The sequence below is a fragment of the Lissotriton helveticus genome, chromosome 3_1 (genome assembly GCF_964261635.1).
Source record: "Lissotriton helveticus chromosome 3_1, aLisHel1.1, whole genome shotgun sequence".
Lineage (NCBI taxonomy): Eukaryota > Metazoa > Chordata > Amphibia > Caudata > Salamandridae > Lissotriton > Lissotriton helveticus.
The window spans coordinates 1,723,718,936-1,723,735,646 of NC_136061.1; the positions used below are offsets into that span (position 1 = coordinate 1,723,718,936).

At 46.8% G+C, this 16,711-nt stretch overlaps 1 protein-coding gene across 1 annotated transcript in view; it reads left to right on the forward strand.

The window, feature by feature from the left end:
* Positions 1–13,608, forward strand: part of RPA2 (replication protein A2) — a 127,631-nt gene extending 114,023 nt beyond the window's left edge. Inside the window, exons 8-9 of the mRNA XM_078682505.1 lie at positions 1,417–1,511; positions 12,986–13,608. Coding sequence (XP_078538631.1) covers positions 1,417–1,511; positions 12,986–13,070 — 180 coding nt within the window. The 3' untranslated portion in view covers positions 13,071–13,608. The remainder of the gene's footprint in view (positions 1–1,416; positions 1,512–12,985) is intronic.
* The last annotated feature ends 3,103 nt before the right edge of the window (positions 13,609–16,711 follow it).

Consider the following 16,711-nt stretch of genomic DNA (forward strand, 5'->3'; position numbering starts at 1 on the left):
CACTCAAAAAGCAAATTGCACCTTGCCAGGTAAGTAAGTGCTATGCAGATACTAGAACAGTATAACTGTCAGTGCATTGGCACTGGCTTACTGCCAGTTTCCAGAAACTGCAAAAACAAGCCAGGTACTAACTCTAAAATATATTTCAGTAGAAACAGCCACCAAGGTTATGCTGTATTGGTACTTCACGCCAGCGCGATTGCACAAAAGCGATCCGGATCGCTCCCACACTTGCTGGAAGGGTTGCGAGGCGGATGGCATACTATTACACCTGCAGTGGGATTGCCCCCATCTCAGAGCGTACTGGACACAGGTGCTAGATGAGATTGACTGTCATTTTGACACAACACTTTTATGATTTCCGGAGTATGTGGTCCTTGGGGTCTCTGATAGGCTTACATACCCCTTCAAATACTGCAAAGGCAAACAATTAGGCGTAGCTCTAGGGGCGGCACTCAGAATATACTTTCCCTGTGGGGCACAGATAAATTACCCACTTTCAATGGGTGGCTTCACCACCTGTGGTTTATCCTGGGGATGGAACGCATTTCCTTCTCGTTACAGGGAGATGGGGCTGTTTTTGCGGATATGTGGCAACCCTTTGTTTCCTTGCTATGCTCTGAATTTCACGAACTGTCCTGTCCTGTCCTAAATATCTCTGGCTATTACGCCTCCCCGCACTTAATCCAGATACGCCCCATAGTTCATCCCATTGAGCTAGGGCGCACACAACCCAACCTTCACTTGTATGCTTAATCATCTTTCATGGGAGAGGAGACGGGAGGTAGGTGGACGGGGTGGTTGGGTTGGTTTGTTTTGTTCTTATTTGATGCTCTGTAAAGCACCCAGATAACTGCACCCATGATTGGGGTTTTATTAGTGATGCATCTTGTTTGTTTTCATAACAATAAAAAAATCTTCAACCTAATATATTTCAGAAGAAGGGGATGGTATCCAGAATTTTACACTGAAATTTCCCAGCAAAGTTGCACAGATGATTGTGATCTTGCCCAAAGCCCTGATGTACGCACCCACTCTGAAAAACCATAGCAAGGGATTTGTTCAAGAAAGTCCTGAGGTTATTTTGTCTTTGCTTAAAGCCCTAAAGCCGGAACTCCACTCTGAAACAGCATTAGGGCTTAGACACCCGCAAAACAGTTGAGGTGGCCGCATGCCTTTCAATAATTCTGGTCTTGAAATTTAAATTGGCTTTGGGACCAAAAGAACAATCCCTGCAAGTTAGGAGGGTTTTCTTTTGTAACTGCTGAAAATTATACTTCAAATCAAAGACTTTCTGATTCTGTAATCATATATGTTGTGTAGTGTTTGGGTAAATATTTGAAATATTTGAAAACTTTTAGGCAAGTGTCAGTATATATCAAGTTTTCTTTCTCACTCTTTCTGCTGCTTTCTCAGGTGTTGAATTTAATCAAAAGCTGTCATGGCGCAGAAGGGATGAGCTTTGACGAATTGAAGAAGAAACTCCACGGACTGAACATGCACACAATTAAGTAAGTCTGTGTGTCCAGAGACGACAAAGTGTATATTGATTTGTAGGGTCCTGTCATATAAGCATGTGTAAGAAGCTGGCTGTCAGGTAAGAGTGGTACAGTGACTAAATGTGCCGCACACAATGTGCTTCCACAGGGCTAAAATCCAGTTATTAACTTATTAGGCAATCCATAAAGCATTTTGAGTTGCTCTTTGGCTCACCAGGACTAGTGCATGCATAACTTAAAGGCTAAAATCCACTAGCTTTGCAGGAGTGGCAGAAGAGATCCGTGTACCAGGCTTAACCTTTATAGAAATCCATGCCAGTAGTGTTTAGATCATCAAGGACACTTGCTGGAATGAGTGTTCAACATTTATCAAATAATTACAAAATATGTTGCGAACATTTGATCAGTATTCTTTTTAGTGACAAAAGGCATCTAATGGTGTCTGTCAAGGCAGAAATAAATCACCTATTGAAGATGTAGTTGTGAATGTTTCAATGTAGACAATGTTGGCAACTTACTGGTAGTGATTTTATATACTTTTGTAGATGCCAGTGAACATATGAGGATATAAAGTAGATTTGGACCTTCATTTAAATCCTATGTGTAGCTTTTAGGAAAACTGTTTCTTGGTAACAGGCCAGCAGAAGGTAGCCTCAAGCATGTTTTGTGGTGCCATATTTTCATGTTTACCCTCTACAGTGTACAGTGTCAGGCAGTTCTGTATCAAGTATTCCATTTTTCATAACCTTTATATTTCTAGCAGGTCATATCCCGTAACACTATATAAAAAATAAATTGGGACTTTCTGTAAACATGCAGAGATTTATTATGAATTTCTGTTAACCAGCAAAGATTTACTATGAGAACGTCTTTGTGGCTAAAAGCAATAGAACAACCCCCTTATGTGGTGTGCTCAGCTGGTCTTATCTGTTCAATCTTTCAAAGGAGTTGTGAACCTTTTTGTTGGCTCCTTTTCATTCGTTGTCATTTGGTCTTTATTTTCTTGATTTTTTGGGGGGGTCAACTTCCAGGTTTCCCTCTTCCCCCTTTTAGGGGCTGTTTTGTTGCATGTCTCAGGACTGTTCTAAAATCCTCCGTTTCTTTTCTGGAGTTTTTCATTTGTAGATTACGGCACAAATTAACATTTGGTAAAATGGCATTGGCTGTTGAATGCTAATTATGCCTGCCCTTGTCTGTGATAGTTAAAAGCATTGTATAATCATGTCCTCTATTTCGAAGGCAAGTAAACGGACAGGACTGAAACTCTTCAGCAGGTGTTACTAGTTGGTCATGAGTTGATCCTCAACGCTGTTCTTCAAATTAGGCAATCAGTTTCTTGAGTAAAATTCTTTGACCCAAGCTGTTCCATCAGAAGTAGAAACATTGTTCTTTCAAGCTTCCAAGGAATATCTTATTATCTAATGGAGTCCCCTGTCTGTTTCCGAACCCTGTGTGCCTCAGTCCATCCAGAATCTGCATGCAACTACCCTCCCGCCCCCTTTAGCGTCACTGATTTACTTGAATTATCCGTATGGCTCCTACTTCACCAAAATGCATACTGTTGATGGACCTTCCTGGAGATATCGCGGATAGGGGGTATATACTGACTACTTTTGTGTTACAGGTGAATGTGCCACCTGATGATAATCTGCCAATGCCAATAGCACGAACCAGTAAATATCTGATATTCCAACCTAGGTTCCAATTTAGAGATTTTTTTTCCCCAACAATTCTTTTTATTGAACAAGGCATCAAAACAGAACACAGTACAAAAGAGTCATGTTATAGTCAATATAGCATCTGCGGGGGTACAGAAATCCAAAATACAGACATGTCAAAAACGTAACGGGGATGGGGGTACATCAAAAACAGCATCCCTAGGCGGCACACAGATTTCTCCTCTATATTTATTCCAGGGTCCCCATATCGAGGCCCACTTTCGAGGGCGGTTTCTTGCCACGTAAACAGTCTTCTCCCAGAACATACTCCAATCCAAGTCATTTTTTCAACTCTCAAGGGTGGGGGGCGGTTTGGATCCCCACTGCTGGACAATATTCCTTTTCGCTATCCTAAAACTTAATGTGACCCATTGTGTATGTGCAGAGTAAAGGTCAGTCGGTTCCCATATGTTAAGGCGGCATTTCCTCGCTTCTGGTAGTAAGGAGACCCCCAAAACCTCGTTCACAGTGTTGTGAATCCCACGCCAAGATATCGACACTCCCAGATGATATGGAGGAACGTCCCCACAAGACCATACTTCCGCCTACACCATCCGGCATCAGTCAACCCCATCTGTACAAGGCAGGGCCCCATAACATAGACCCTGTGCAATATTTTTAACTGAATGAGCCGCAGCTGCGCAGGAATGGCAACCACTCTTGAAGAGGACACAGCCGATTGCCAGTTCTCATCATCAAGCTCTATTCCGTCTCGCACCTACTTATCCCTCAACTCCCTGAGCTGATCCGCTCTGTGATTGATTAGTTTCTTATAGATCAGGGAGATCGTTTTTTCGGGGAGGTGACCGTCTGAAATTATATCCCCGAGAGGCGAGGCCTCCGGTTATGTCCGCATCCACGGCCAGGGACGCCTGTAGTCCGTGTCGAATTTGTGCGTAGCGAAACTACTCCGATCTTGTCAGCTCAAATTCTGCCTGCATTTCCTCAAATGACTTAATACTCCCCTTGCCCCAGATGTCTTTAATGGTGGAGATCCCTATTAGATCCCACTTTTCAAACCCTTTAGTCTTCCAAAGCTTACCCAGCCTCTCCGAACCAAAAAGTGGGGTAGCTAGCGTCAGTTTGTCCCTCCATCACAAAGAGTTCGTGACATCGTGCCAGATCCGAGCAGCGTGCTTAGTTGGCCATGTCAAGTCCAACTTCGTTTGCTTAGAATACAGTGCCCTATTGTAATTACCTCCAGGGAGGAGCGTAACCAGGATCTGCAACAGGGCCATATGTTACATGGTTGATCGCGGCCAATTGGGAAGCCCAATAGTATCGTTTAATATCTGGGAGGGCAACGCCTCCATCATACCAGGGGAGCGCCAGCTTAGCTAAAGCGATACGAGGTCTGCCCTCCCATAAAAGACTACGCTGCAACCCTTCCACCTCATGGAAATAACTGGCTGGCACTACATCTAAGGTGTTCTGAAGGGCATAAAGAAAATGGGGCAGAGACCTAAGTGAAGCAATTATGGCTGCTTCCTGCAGAGTGTGGACCCTAGCTATCACGCCATGCAACCTACGTAAATTCAGGGCCTATTTCTGTGGGGAATAAAGCCCGATTTATCTGGGTGGATCAGTCCGCTGACCACTTTCACCAGCCTATTGGAAAGAAGCTTAGCCAGAATTTTGGGCTCAGCATTCAATAAAGAAATAGGTCTATAAGAGGCACAATTAGTCCTGGGTTTACCCTCCTTGTGAACTACCACCACCGACGCAACTCTGATCACAAGGAAAGATCCCCTTTTCCCGGGCCTCAACAAACATACCTTTAAGATAAGGAGCAAGCTTATCAGGTCTAAGCTTATAGAGTTCAATTGGGAGCCCATTGGGTCCCATCGCCTTACCCGAATTCAAGGAGCGAATAGCTTGAGCTAGTTTGTCAACTGTTAAGGCACTATCCATAAAATCACGGTCCTCACTGGACAGACAGGGAAGTTGTATATCCCGAAGTAGCAAATGGGAGTCGTCCTCCGGTCGGTCAGAGACCGAGGTATAAACAGTTTGGAAGCATGCCGCAAAACTATCAACGATACTCTGGAGATCTGTAAGCGATGTTCTCTCCCCTGTAACCAGTTCTGTGACCACTCGGTCAGCCCTATCCCTCTTATCCAACCAGGCGATAAGTTTCCCGGCCTTAGTGGAGTGGTGTGGCTCACTGGTTAAAGGCGGCAGAGCCGGAAGCAGAAGTCTGCCCGGGACCAGGGTTCGATTCCCGACGCGGCAGGGTCGTGGACCAGGGTCAGCGGTCTCGATAATTCTCGCCTCGGTGCCTACTCTAACCAGGGGTCCCACTCGGCAACTCTGGGCATTAGCTTGCCTAATCTCCACAACGGCCCCATCAACGCTGGGGATGCCTGGCTCCACCTTGGGGATTCCCAGCAGGGACCATCCCACAGGGAAAGCCAGGACGGGTTCCCCAGCGGTATACAGCGCCAGGACGCTGGCTGGCAACAGTGCGCTTTACAAGTATACACATTACATTACATTATATCCCCAAGGTCGTAAAGCCTACCCTGCTGCTCCCTACCAAGAATACTAGCACTATCAGTGACCATTGATTTATAAACACACTGCTTAAGACTTAGAAGACGTAATTTAGCCTGCATTACCTCCTGTTCCAGTTCCCCCTCCAGGCGAACAATTGCAGTCTCTGCCTCAACTACCTCTCTATTCCTTTCCTCTTTTGCTCCAGCTATAAGTGACAGAGCCTGACCCCTGATGACCGTTTTAAAGGCTTCCCAGAGAGACACGAAGGAGGACACCGATCCTTCATTATACATAAAATATTAATCCAGAGCCTAAATGAGGTCCTTGCGAAGTTTGGGGTTACGTAGATACCAGGGATTAATGGGGGCTACCCTTCCCGCTGTTCCTGAAGTGATACAAAACCGGAACCAGAGCGGGGAATGATCAGAAATACCCCTGGCGAGATGAACATCTTCAGTGACATAAGACGCCTGAGCCGCCGTAACCAAACAATAATCCAGGCGGGAGAGGCTGCCGTGAGCACCAGAGTGAAATGTATATTGCTTCTGATCAGGGTAGAGCAATCTCCACCCGTCCACCAACCCCATGGCATCTATAAAGTCAGGAAGCCATCGCTGGGCGCGCCCCACATCTCGCGGGGGAAGCCTATCCACAGCTCCAGAAACCACTGTGTTGAAATCACCCCCCAAAATCAGGAGCCCGACCGGCAGTTTCAGCAGGAGCTTTCCCAAATCAACAAATGAGGTAGACTGCATACCCGGGGGGACATAGACAGATAAGGTTATGAACATGCCCTTCCCAACGACCCCTAATGCCAACATATCTGCCCCTATCATCTTCCCACGTGGAATCTATCTCCATGGGGAGCGCTCTCCGAATTAGGATGCCCACCCCCCTGCAACCAGATGTGAATCCCGCATGGGCCACCAACTTGTACCCCAGTCTGTGCATCGCCTTAAATGAATTACCAATTAAATGTGTTTCTTGAAGCAAAACCACATCCGCCGCCTGGCGTTTGAGATACTGAAGAACCACACTGCGTTTAATTTTGTCCCCCAACCCATTCACATTCCAACTCAAAACCTTCAGTTCCCTACCCCCCATCATCATACATGAAAAGGAAGTGATCGTCCTCTGTCTGCTGCATGCACACCAAGCACAATATGCTGATGGCATCAACAAAAAGAAAACAAGGAAAAAGAAAACGACAACCATACAACAACAGTCCCATCCCTCCTCCCCCCCACTCTGCACCCCTGCTCGCGGCTCTCGCCAACCCTCCATTTGCAGTGTGCCTGTCGCCCCATATTCTAACTCCCCACTATCTAAATGTAGAACAAAGGAGGATGTCAGAGCTCCGCAACCCCGCCCGTAATATGACATATATTGCGCCTTTCATAGCTCGTAATTTGGAGGAGCCCCTCCCCAGATGCTTCTGAAAGGCGGATCCCCTCCCCACAAGTCCACACACCACAAGCATCGACAATACTCATTCCTGTTCCTGTGAGCCATCACCATCGTCTCCGCCCTGTCCCCGCGGATCCCCTCGGGAGGGGGAGGGGGGGTGGGAGGGGAAAGTCTCTCCAGCCAATCAGAAGCTATTTCTTGATTGTCAAAGAACCAAACCTTCCCATCAACCTCAACTCATAGCTTAGCAGGGAACATCATCGCGTATTTCAAGCCTCTATCCCGCAATCGCTTCTTGACACCAAGGAAACTCTGCCGTTTGAGTAAAGTCTGGGAAGAAGGTGAGGGTGGAATTCTCGTATTTCAGTGGCCCCCCCGATCTGGAAGCCTGCAGGATAACATCTCTGTCCTGAAAATTGAGCACCCTCGCAATCATCGGACGAGGCTGGGCTCCCGGCCTTGGTCTTCCTCCCGGTATTCTATGCGCCCGTTCTATTGTAAAGAAGTTCCCTAACACTCTCGGTTTCAGATGATTAAGGATAATGTCTTCCACAAAGAGGTCTCGGGCCGAACCCTCTGCTTTCTCCGGACACCAATTATGCGTATATTGTTCCTCCGGTCCGTCCTTCTTATTCGTCCAGCTTGCGGCTTGTCAAGTCACTAGCCTCTTTGAGATTACGAACCTCCTGCTGCAACTGCGACACATCATCTGTCAAGCTCGCCGTTTTGATATCTGGCGACTTCACTTTCGCACTGGTTTTAGTGAGGTTGGCACGGATTAAGTTGACCTCTATGGTCACAGTGTCCAGCTTGTGGTCCAGTGACTCCAGCTTCTTCCCGAGGGAAGTTCTGACCCCATCTATGGCGGCCATCACATCTTGCAGTGTGGGTTTCGATACCGAGCTTATGGACTCTGTTGACATCTGACATTCTTCCCGACCCAGAAGGTGAGCCCCTGGGCTGCGTATACCGGTTTGCTTGTTTGTTTGAACGGAGCGGGATCCCTTAGTAAATCTGGACTGTAGCTTCTCGGCCGCGGGTCTAGCCGCCTTCTTAACTCTTTACTTCGAAAGGTATAAACCCACTACAGCCCTGGCCACGACAATAGTCTATCAGAGATCAAGAATGCTGCCACAGAGGAGGAGCTACGCTAGCAATCAAGATGGCCGCGTAAGCTCCCGGCTCCGCCGACCTCCGCCAGCATCTCGTATATCCTGCCATCAATCCTGAACTCGCACCAGATTCCCGTGTTCGTAAAGTATTTCTGCTTCTAAAGGTGCAATCCCGAGATTTTTATCTTATCGGATGACGAAGATACGCCGTGTTTCCATTCTCGGCCTAACACCGTGTGGAAGCCGGGGCCTCGATTTCTAGCCTATCCGGGTTGGAGTTGATCAACATCGGCCGCTGGACCTGGACTGAGCCCGGTCTCCCGAAGTGTGCCGTGAACTGTTTCTTTTGGATGGCGACACTGTGAACGGTCTGCACCGAGGAAACAGCAGTGTACCGCACCGGTTGCCGCGGCTGGGGGTCCGGCGCCCGGAGACCCTGCTACCTTCCCGGGGTGGACGGGCTGGGTCCCTCGCTAACGGCGAAGGTGTCGATCTTGCAAGACGGAGAGCGCCCACTGTTGTCATCGGATTCGCGTGGCCTGTTACCCCGGAGTAGCCGGCGTCCGGGGTTCGAGTCCTGCTCTATCGCTTCGTGAGAGGGGATGGGGCAGACGGAAGGCACGCCATCGCTGCAGGCCGTCTTGGCCGCCATTGGAGCGCTCCGTTCGCAATCCACCGCTGCACTCCTGACACTGATTGTGAAAGTGGACGGTATCTTGGGACCGCATAACAACTCTTCGCTAAGTTCTCATCTAGCTGTGGTACCAGCGGTGCACTGTACGCCTGAGATCGAGGTCCCTGTGCAGAACCCGGACTTAATGTGCTTTGTCGGCTCCCAATTAACAGCCTGCGAGCCCGTGATTATCGCCAGCGTTCCCTACTCGATCCTGCAGCCGCCTAATACAGATGTTGACAGTCTTCTGTGCTCTAACAAGTTCCTCAGTGACTATTGGAGAGACTCGCTATTTTTAGATACTTTCCCTTGCTCGATTTGTGGACATCCTGAACTTTTGTCCTGTTATCGATCCTGCAACACTGACATGACCTTTACCGAACGTTCTGCTTTTTCCATTGAGATGGTGGTTCGAGTGAAGAAGACTCTCACGCAAGACCGTACTGGCCAGGGCTGAACTTGAATGCTTGGGTTTGATAAAATAGCTTAATTCAATGCTGGGATTGTAACCTATAATGTGATAGGAATTGGGTGGTGCTTTGCTAAACTCCCCCGATTGCTCTGTAGATTTTGCTGTATATTGGTTTGACTATATTTCGGGGTGGTCGCTTCTGGCGGGGGGTACGGGAGACCGGGGGTGTATTTGCTTTCTCCTCCTCCGCTTTATCTTCTCTCCTTCCTTTAGGGCAAGTTCTTGGGCGACAGGCACGCTGCTTGTGGGGTAGGCCGTAGCCATTGCAGGGGTGCAGGGTGGGGGGATAAGGGGGGGGGTTATTTGGCCATTGTTTTGTTCTATGGCTCCTTTTTTCTTTTCTTTTTCCTTTCACGAGAGGTGGGCTGTTTATCCTTCGCTGATTCTTCATTTGTCTGGGGGTCTACACTAGCTTTAATTATCCTGTACCTCTGAGAACTGGGGCTTGCGGATGGGATTGTTCTAAGTCGTCTAATATACTGTTTATTCCTCCTTTCAATATGCGTAATCGAGATGACGTCACATGTTCCTTTCGCAACTATTATTTGCATGAATATTTCCCCCTCCTGCTCTTGTTCTGTATTTTATAATATGACACCTGATATTGGTACTGCCTCCTCTTGCTTCATTAATAAAATCTTAAAAAAAAAAAAAAGAAGAATGCTACTACAACCGAACCAGATCCACCGGTCCGCCGTATCTTCTTAGATCTGATTTTGCGTCGTGCACCACATCACGTCACGTTCACCAGACCTGTTCGGTAATCGCCGTAGATCCTTCAGGCCACCCCCCGGGGGGCAACCCTAATGTCAATCACTGGTTGGCACTGGTGCTGTGTGGCGGACTTACGCTCACCTGTCTTTGTGTGAGGTGCTGCTTGTTAACCACCCAGCAAACCAGCGAGCATTTATTGGGGGTTCCAATTAGATATACTTAACCGCTCCATGTACACCTATTGTCCTCAGGTGCTGCGAGATGCAAAAGGAACTCCACTCGCACCTTAATCCTCAAGTGCGCACCTGAACAGTCCCCTCTGGGAGGCCCGATGTCCGTAATCCTTGTGCGCGTCTGGCCGATGACTTGGGAGCATCACCGCCAGCATGTGGTGCTGAAAGCATCCCCGACCGCGTCCTGGCGAGCCCGACAATACTGCTGCAGAGCCTCTGTTTCTTCACCCATCAGACTATATACTGGCTCGCTGTCCTATCTCAGCAACCCTTAATTCAATGTGCTTTGAGCTGCGCGCTCCAGGGCAGGTGGGGAACTGGACCCACGGATCCTCGTACTGTTTGGCCGGGTAGGTTCTCTCATCCAAGGGGTACCCGGCTCCCTCAACGCAGGGGTATTAGCAATTCAATTTAATAATCCAATCGGGGTCGCAATAACTGGCGGCCGCAAGGACGGGTGGCACCTCCTCGATCCCAAAATCACTGACGCCTCAGCTCGTGGAACCAAGAGCAGCCCTGCATCTGATCAAAGCCGGAGGGGCAAAATAAAGCACCACACGGTTCCTCGCAGTTGGCACCGTGTCAGACGCGTCTCCTCGTGTATCCCGAAGCTGCAATTAGTGCACCCGATGGAGAGTTGGTCACGGCCGGCAGTTTCCGGTCTCCTCCAGGGGTGTTATTGCGTTTGTCGCCGTTCACAGCAGCCGCGCCAGTCCCTGGGCTCCAGTCCGCGAAAAGGCCCAGATTTTACGGACGCGCCGCTTCGGCCACCGAGCACGCAGCGGGCCCGGAGCGGCTCTGATGTGCATCACTTCCTCTCCGCCAGCTAATGCACCCCAAGGCGCTACAGGATAATGCCAGGATTCTGGGGGCAAGGCACAGGTCACACGGAGCTACTGGCCTACGCGGCCATCTTAGATGCCCACGTAGCTCCTCATACCAATTTAGACATTTGAATGTGTGTCTAAAACCCATCCTCTCTCAATATCAACCCTCATGGAGTGTTTCTTCGAAAACTGCTTGAAAATTTGGAGGGGGTTAAGCTGTCCCTTTTGGACATTCCAAGACCACCCCCTCAGCCAAAGTTGTGGACAGGGAAAAGGTGAGTTTTTGGTGGAAGGGCTGACTTCTCCCCTCTAATTTCATAACCCACATACAGCCACACTCCCTGTTCTTCAATATCGTGTTCACCCCCCTCGCCACAAAATCCAGCATAAAAAGAAGAGGCGGACTGCTGCACTTGTCTTTTGGCGTTGGTGGCAGCCATAGTCTGTGTTGAAAATGTGAAAATAATACATTGTTACAAACTGTTACAAATATGATCTTTTAAGTAAATCGTGTTGTGCTCTACCTCAATAAATGGCTTCCACACTGCCCTGTATACACTCGCTCTTCAGTATATGTATGTATTCCCTTGGGGGAAGATACTAATCAGCTGGAATCCTGCAACAATATCTAAAGTAATTTATAAGTTGGATTTCTCTCACAGAATTGTAAAACTAGACTTCAGCATAGACAAGTGGTTTATCTGTATTTTTTGGCAGTCCAGAAGTGAGTTTGTGGTAGTCTGGTCCTTTACACTAGTGTGTTCAGTTGGTTTCTCCCACTGTAAAAGTGTAAAATAATTTTCTCTGATTATCTAAGATCAGCCTTAAGGATGCACCCTTCTGTAAAACAATCACGTTTGAGGTTTTGTTGTTCTTTGATCTGAAGGGGCCAGGCTCCGGCAATGTGAGGATGACACAGATGTGAAGAGGTGCATGCCAACATTTTCAACTCTTTTCCCATCTGATATGTATACTGGATGTGGAGGGGTTGTGTCCACTAAGTTTGGCCTTGGTTAACATGTAGTTTGTGTATGTCAAATTAGTATCTAAGCTAATGGTCTAAGTTCAATGTAGAGCATCTTTTAGGGTCACCGGGTACAAAACAAACAGGACAACGTGCAAAATTTGCGATAGTTAGCTACTGTTTTAACCCTGTTTACAGGAGAGTGTTGGGGTGCCTCTTCCCCATACTCTGCCCTAGACACTAGTGGAAATGGTAAAATCTTTGTACCATAGTGCAGTGGATGGCCTTGGCCTCCTGTCCCTGGATAGCTTTACCACCTCTCCTACAAAAGGTTCTTTCGTTCAGGCGCTAAATATATGTTCAGCCAGGCTTAAAAAGTGTTAGCTTCAAGGTGTGCTATTACTTCCCCATATCTGGTAAATTGGATAGTGTTTGTTAAAAAGAGGGGAAGTTGTATATTTTGTTTTTCTTTTTTAAAACAATTCACTCTTCTAGAACACAAAAACAAGGGAAGCCTAGACTTTTAGCTCATGTTAAGCTAAAAGTCCGAAGCACACTGCCCGAAGACCTGTTTTCATTGTCACTTTCATGGGACTCGAGCACTTCACTATTTCATAAGATAACTGTTAATGATATTATTGAAATCTATTTGTTTTTACTAATGTCTTTATTGTGTTTCCACTTCTACACCTAGAGTTCTCATATCACTTTGATCATGCTCAAAAAACCTTTACAGAAACCCGATCTTTTTTTATTTTCTCATTAAAGATAGTTTTAAGAAATATAAGTCTGATTTGGTCCGTCTTTGTAAGATTTTGCAGTTTCTGTTTATTTTAAATGTTTTATTTTTTTGCAATTTATTGTCTTTAGGGAAGCTGTGGAGTTTCTGAGCAACGAAGGCCACATCTATTCCACAGTGGATGAGGATCACTACAAGTCTACTGATGGCGACTAGATGACGGAGCCTTAGTTCTCCTTTGGTGTGTTCTTTCCGAGAGATCACAGAATCCCACCTCAAGCAAAAACATTTTGTTTCTCTGTGAGCTCAACCAGTGTACATTGAAACCTCTCTGCTGCAGCAATCAGGCACTCAAACTGTTCAGGAACCATGTTCTACTCTGTGGCCTGAATGTGTTTGGCTAGCAGCAGATGGCTTGCTTTCTGCTTCGCTTGGATTCATAAGAGGACTCAAATTCAAATTAAAGTTTGATATATTTTCAACAAAAGAGTTGCTGAATTTTTGAAACATTGATTGGGTGGGAGCTGATTTTATTTTAAAAATTGAGTTGGAGGAACTTCTATCTAGAGGAAGGTTGTATTGTATTGTTTCCACATTCTCTAGGGTTTTGATGACACTGTTAACCTTAAGGATTCAGCTCTTTAAAAGTAACTACATTTTGAACTTCATCTTTAAATTGATTGCTTTATTTTAATTTGTAGATGTAAAAAACAGCATTGTGATATTAAAATGTGATAAATATTTGCAGAAAAAAGACTGGCTCTGAAATTGCATGCTTAGGCAAAACCCTATTAGTCCTGGAGATCTTCTGGTCTGGGGCCTGACTAGTGCCTGTGCCTCTGCATGCCTTCAATTTCGTGATCTTGCTTTGCAGTCACTAAATTATTGGTTGTTCATGTACCATAAACCTTTTTTAATTCATCTTCAAAAGATTCTGATAAAGGTATTTTTAAGGAATGTACTTTTCTTGTAGATAACATTGTTACCAGACAATAGGGAATGACTTGGTGACCTTATATGTTGTAAGGTGGCAATGCCCTGGATGACAGTGGTATATTGAAGATCCGGGTCCAGTACAAATCTGCAGCTTAATAGATTCTGTGTCAGCCGTAGAGCTGCAAAAGTATCCTGTAGATCATTTGTTCAAATAATCATATTGTATATGCTGAGCCTTTGAAGAACTGTTAAGTAAGTGATCCTGTCTGGGGGATAGGAAAAGTGGATAAAAGGAAGCCCAATCACTATTTGACTAATAAACCATGTAAACTTTCTCACTAATAGTTTTGTACTACTTTCTTTTGCACCCTCCAGTAGTGAGCACAGCAGGTGATACTGCTTATTGCCATTACTTGGCGTGCATGAATATGCCAAGCTAATAGTGCAACAAGCACTGATACTCCTACTTTAATTTAACTGCACATTGCTCTGTGGATAGCAAAAGCATGTTGTTAGCGTGGAGGCTCAGCTGATTCCTATCCCTATCTTGATACTAAATTGGTGCCTGGGCACTTTTCAGCTGCCCTAGACCAGTTAAGAATCCAACTGAGATGAACGCAGTGGCGGCTGGTGACATTTGAAAGTGGTGGGGGGGGGGGGGGGGGGGGGCGTTAAATTCTGGTGAAGCATTGTTGTGCACATGCCCAGCCTCTGTGCAGCTTTGTGCACAAGGCCAACCTCGATACAGTATCCTACACACAGAAGGAGGTTTGACAATGCTGGTGTAGGGCCTTCTAGGGCAGAGTAGACTGGCACTCCTTACACAGTACCGTGCACAGTCACCAGAGATACCACTGTAAGCATCAATCCCGAAACATCATTGCATGCACGACAGTGCAACACTGTGCACCTTTAATCTTCTCACAACACAAGTGCATGCTATCAGACCCCTCACACCACTGGGCATACAGCACACCCCCACAGCGCTGTTCACTCCCCTCACAGCACTATGCTCAAAAGCAGCCCGGGACACCCTCGCATCTTTGGAACAACTGTGTATGCATTTTGTCACTGAACATACAAGTTCACACTCAACACTTCACACTTTCAACGCTGATGCAGCACTGACAGTGTACACAATGTCTCCTCTCCTACTGCATACCTGGACAGTCAGTACAGCACTGCCTTGTACAGTCCGTGTACATTTTCATTGGCACACCATTGTAGAGATCGTTTACAAAACTGTGCATAGCGAGCCCACAGAATCTTGAGCCTCTATAGTGTGTGTTCCTGGATGCCATGTTTGTCAGCATTGTGCCTTTTGCTAGATCGTGTGTGTTTGGTGGCATTGTATATGCCTGTATGTTATGTGTTCTGTGCAACTTTGCCTTTTCAAGCACCTTTTGAATATATTCGCCACAGCTCATTGAATCCTTTAACAATCCACCTCTAGCCGGCCTCCCCCTTTTCTCTAATTCCCTTATTGCGAAACATAGAAAATGAAGGAACCCGGTTTCCTTTGGTAATCCCACCAGCTTCTCTGTTCCCTGACAAAATAGAGCGTTCAAATAACCTCATTAAATGAGCAAAGTTTTATCATTTGTGTTTTAACATTACTTTTGGGTTTTTAATGTTATCACGCAAGGCAGTAAATTCATTCTATCGCTTCCCTCGTATGTAGGGGACTACTCTTAATGGAGCATCACAGATATAAAGATACCGCTGCAGAGCGCAGCCACGCGCTTAGAGAGAAGACACAAAACAACAGTTACATCAGCAGTATTGTATTTGATCACCGCTGTTCTGGCCACCAGACCTGCCATAACAATAGCATGTTGTCCATTGCAGTCAAGGTCACCACTAGGCCAGTAGGTTTGTGGATAGGGGCCTTATCTTTGCCTGCTGTTTTATCTCTGTGTGCCTTTTTATACTGCCCCGGATGGATTGGACTTCATTTCCCGACGCTCAGCAAACACCCATTTAGATCGATGATAATCAACCGCAGCTGTCTCCAGTGCAGACACATTAAATTCCGACAATCTCTCATGTGTGGGTATAGTCACTGAAAGCCTGTGGTGTCAGGATGTACCTGCGTCACAAAACGTCTATCTCGTTCTGATTTTACTATCAATACCGTGTTAATTCTCTTGTGGAAAATCCTCAAGTGACTTTTGGGGCATCCACAGAACTGCTATCAGCTGCATGGGGGTTGAATCCAGTTTCATTGTGGAGCTGTTTGTAAGGAGTTGTGTTTTCCCTCCATGAAGGTAAATATAGCCAGCTGCAGCTGGATTCATTAGGATATAGTAGTAAATAGTCTTTCCCCCGTACTTAAAGACTGACTGAGATTGCATGAGCTGAACCCCTTAAGTGCTACGTTGTTCCACCGTCAGTAGTAAAATATCATCAGGGCAGTTGCGTCCGGCATTACAGGCGGGTGGGGCCAGGGGGGGTTCCCCACTCGCGACGACCTAAGGGGATGAGGGGGAGGCGGGAGGGGTTTGGAAACGAAAACATATATATCAAATAAAGTAAACTTTACTTACCATCCGGAGACTCCCGCCGTCCTCGATTTCAAGTCCTGCAGGCAGCACGTCATCAGGAAGGCGGCGCGGCAGGCAGCCTCCCTCTCCACCGCCACATTTTCGATTGGTGCGGCCGGCTGCCCCAGGCTACGTCATTTTCTCTCTGTATGCTGCTGCTGCAGCATACAGAGAGAACAGGGAGAGTGAGTGGGTGGTGTTACTCAAGGGCAGGGGGGAGTGGCTTGGGGGAGTGGCTTTCCCACTGTTAATAGTGTCTGTTTGGGCGGCCTCACGCTGCCCAAACAGTCAGTATCAACAACAGTGGGCAAGCCACTCCACCCAAGCCACTCCCCCTGCCCTCGAGTAACACTCCCACTCGAAACCAGGAAGTTCTGT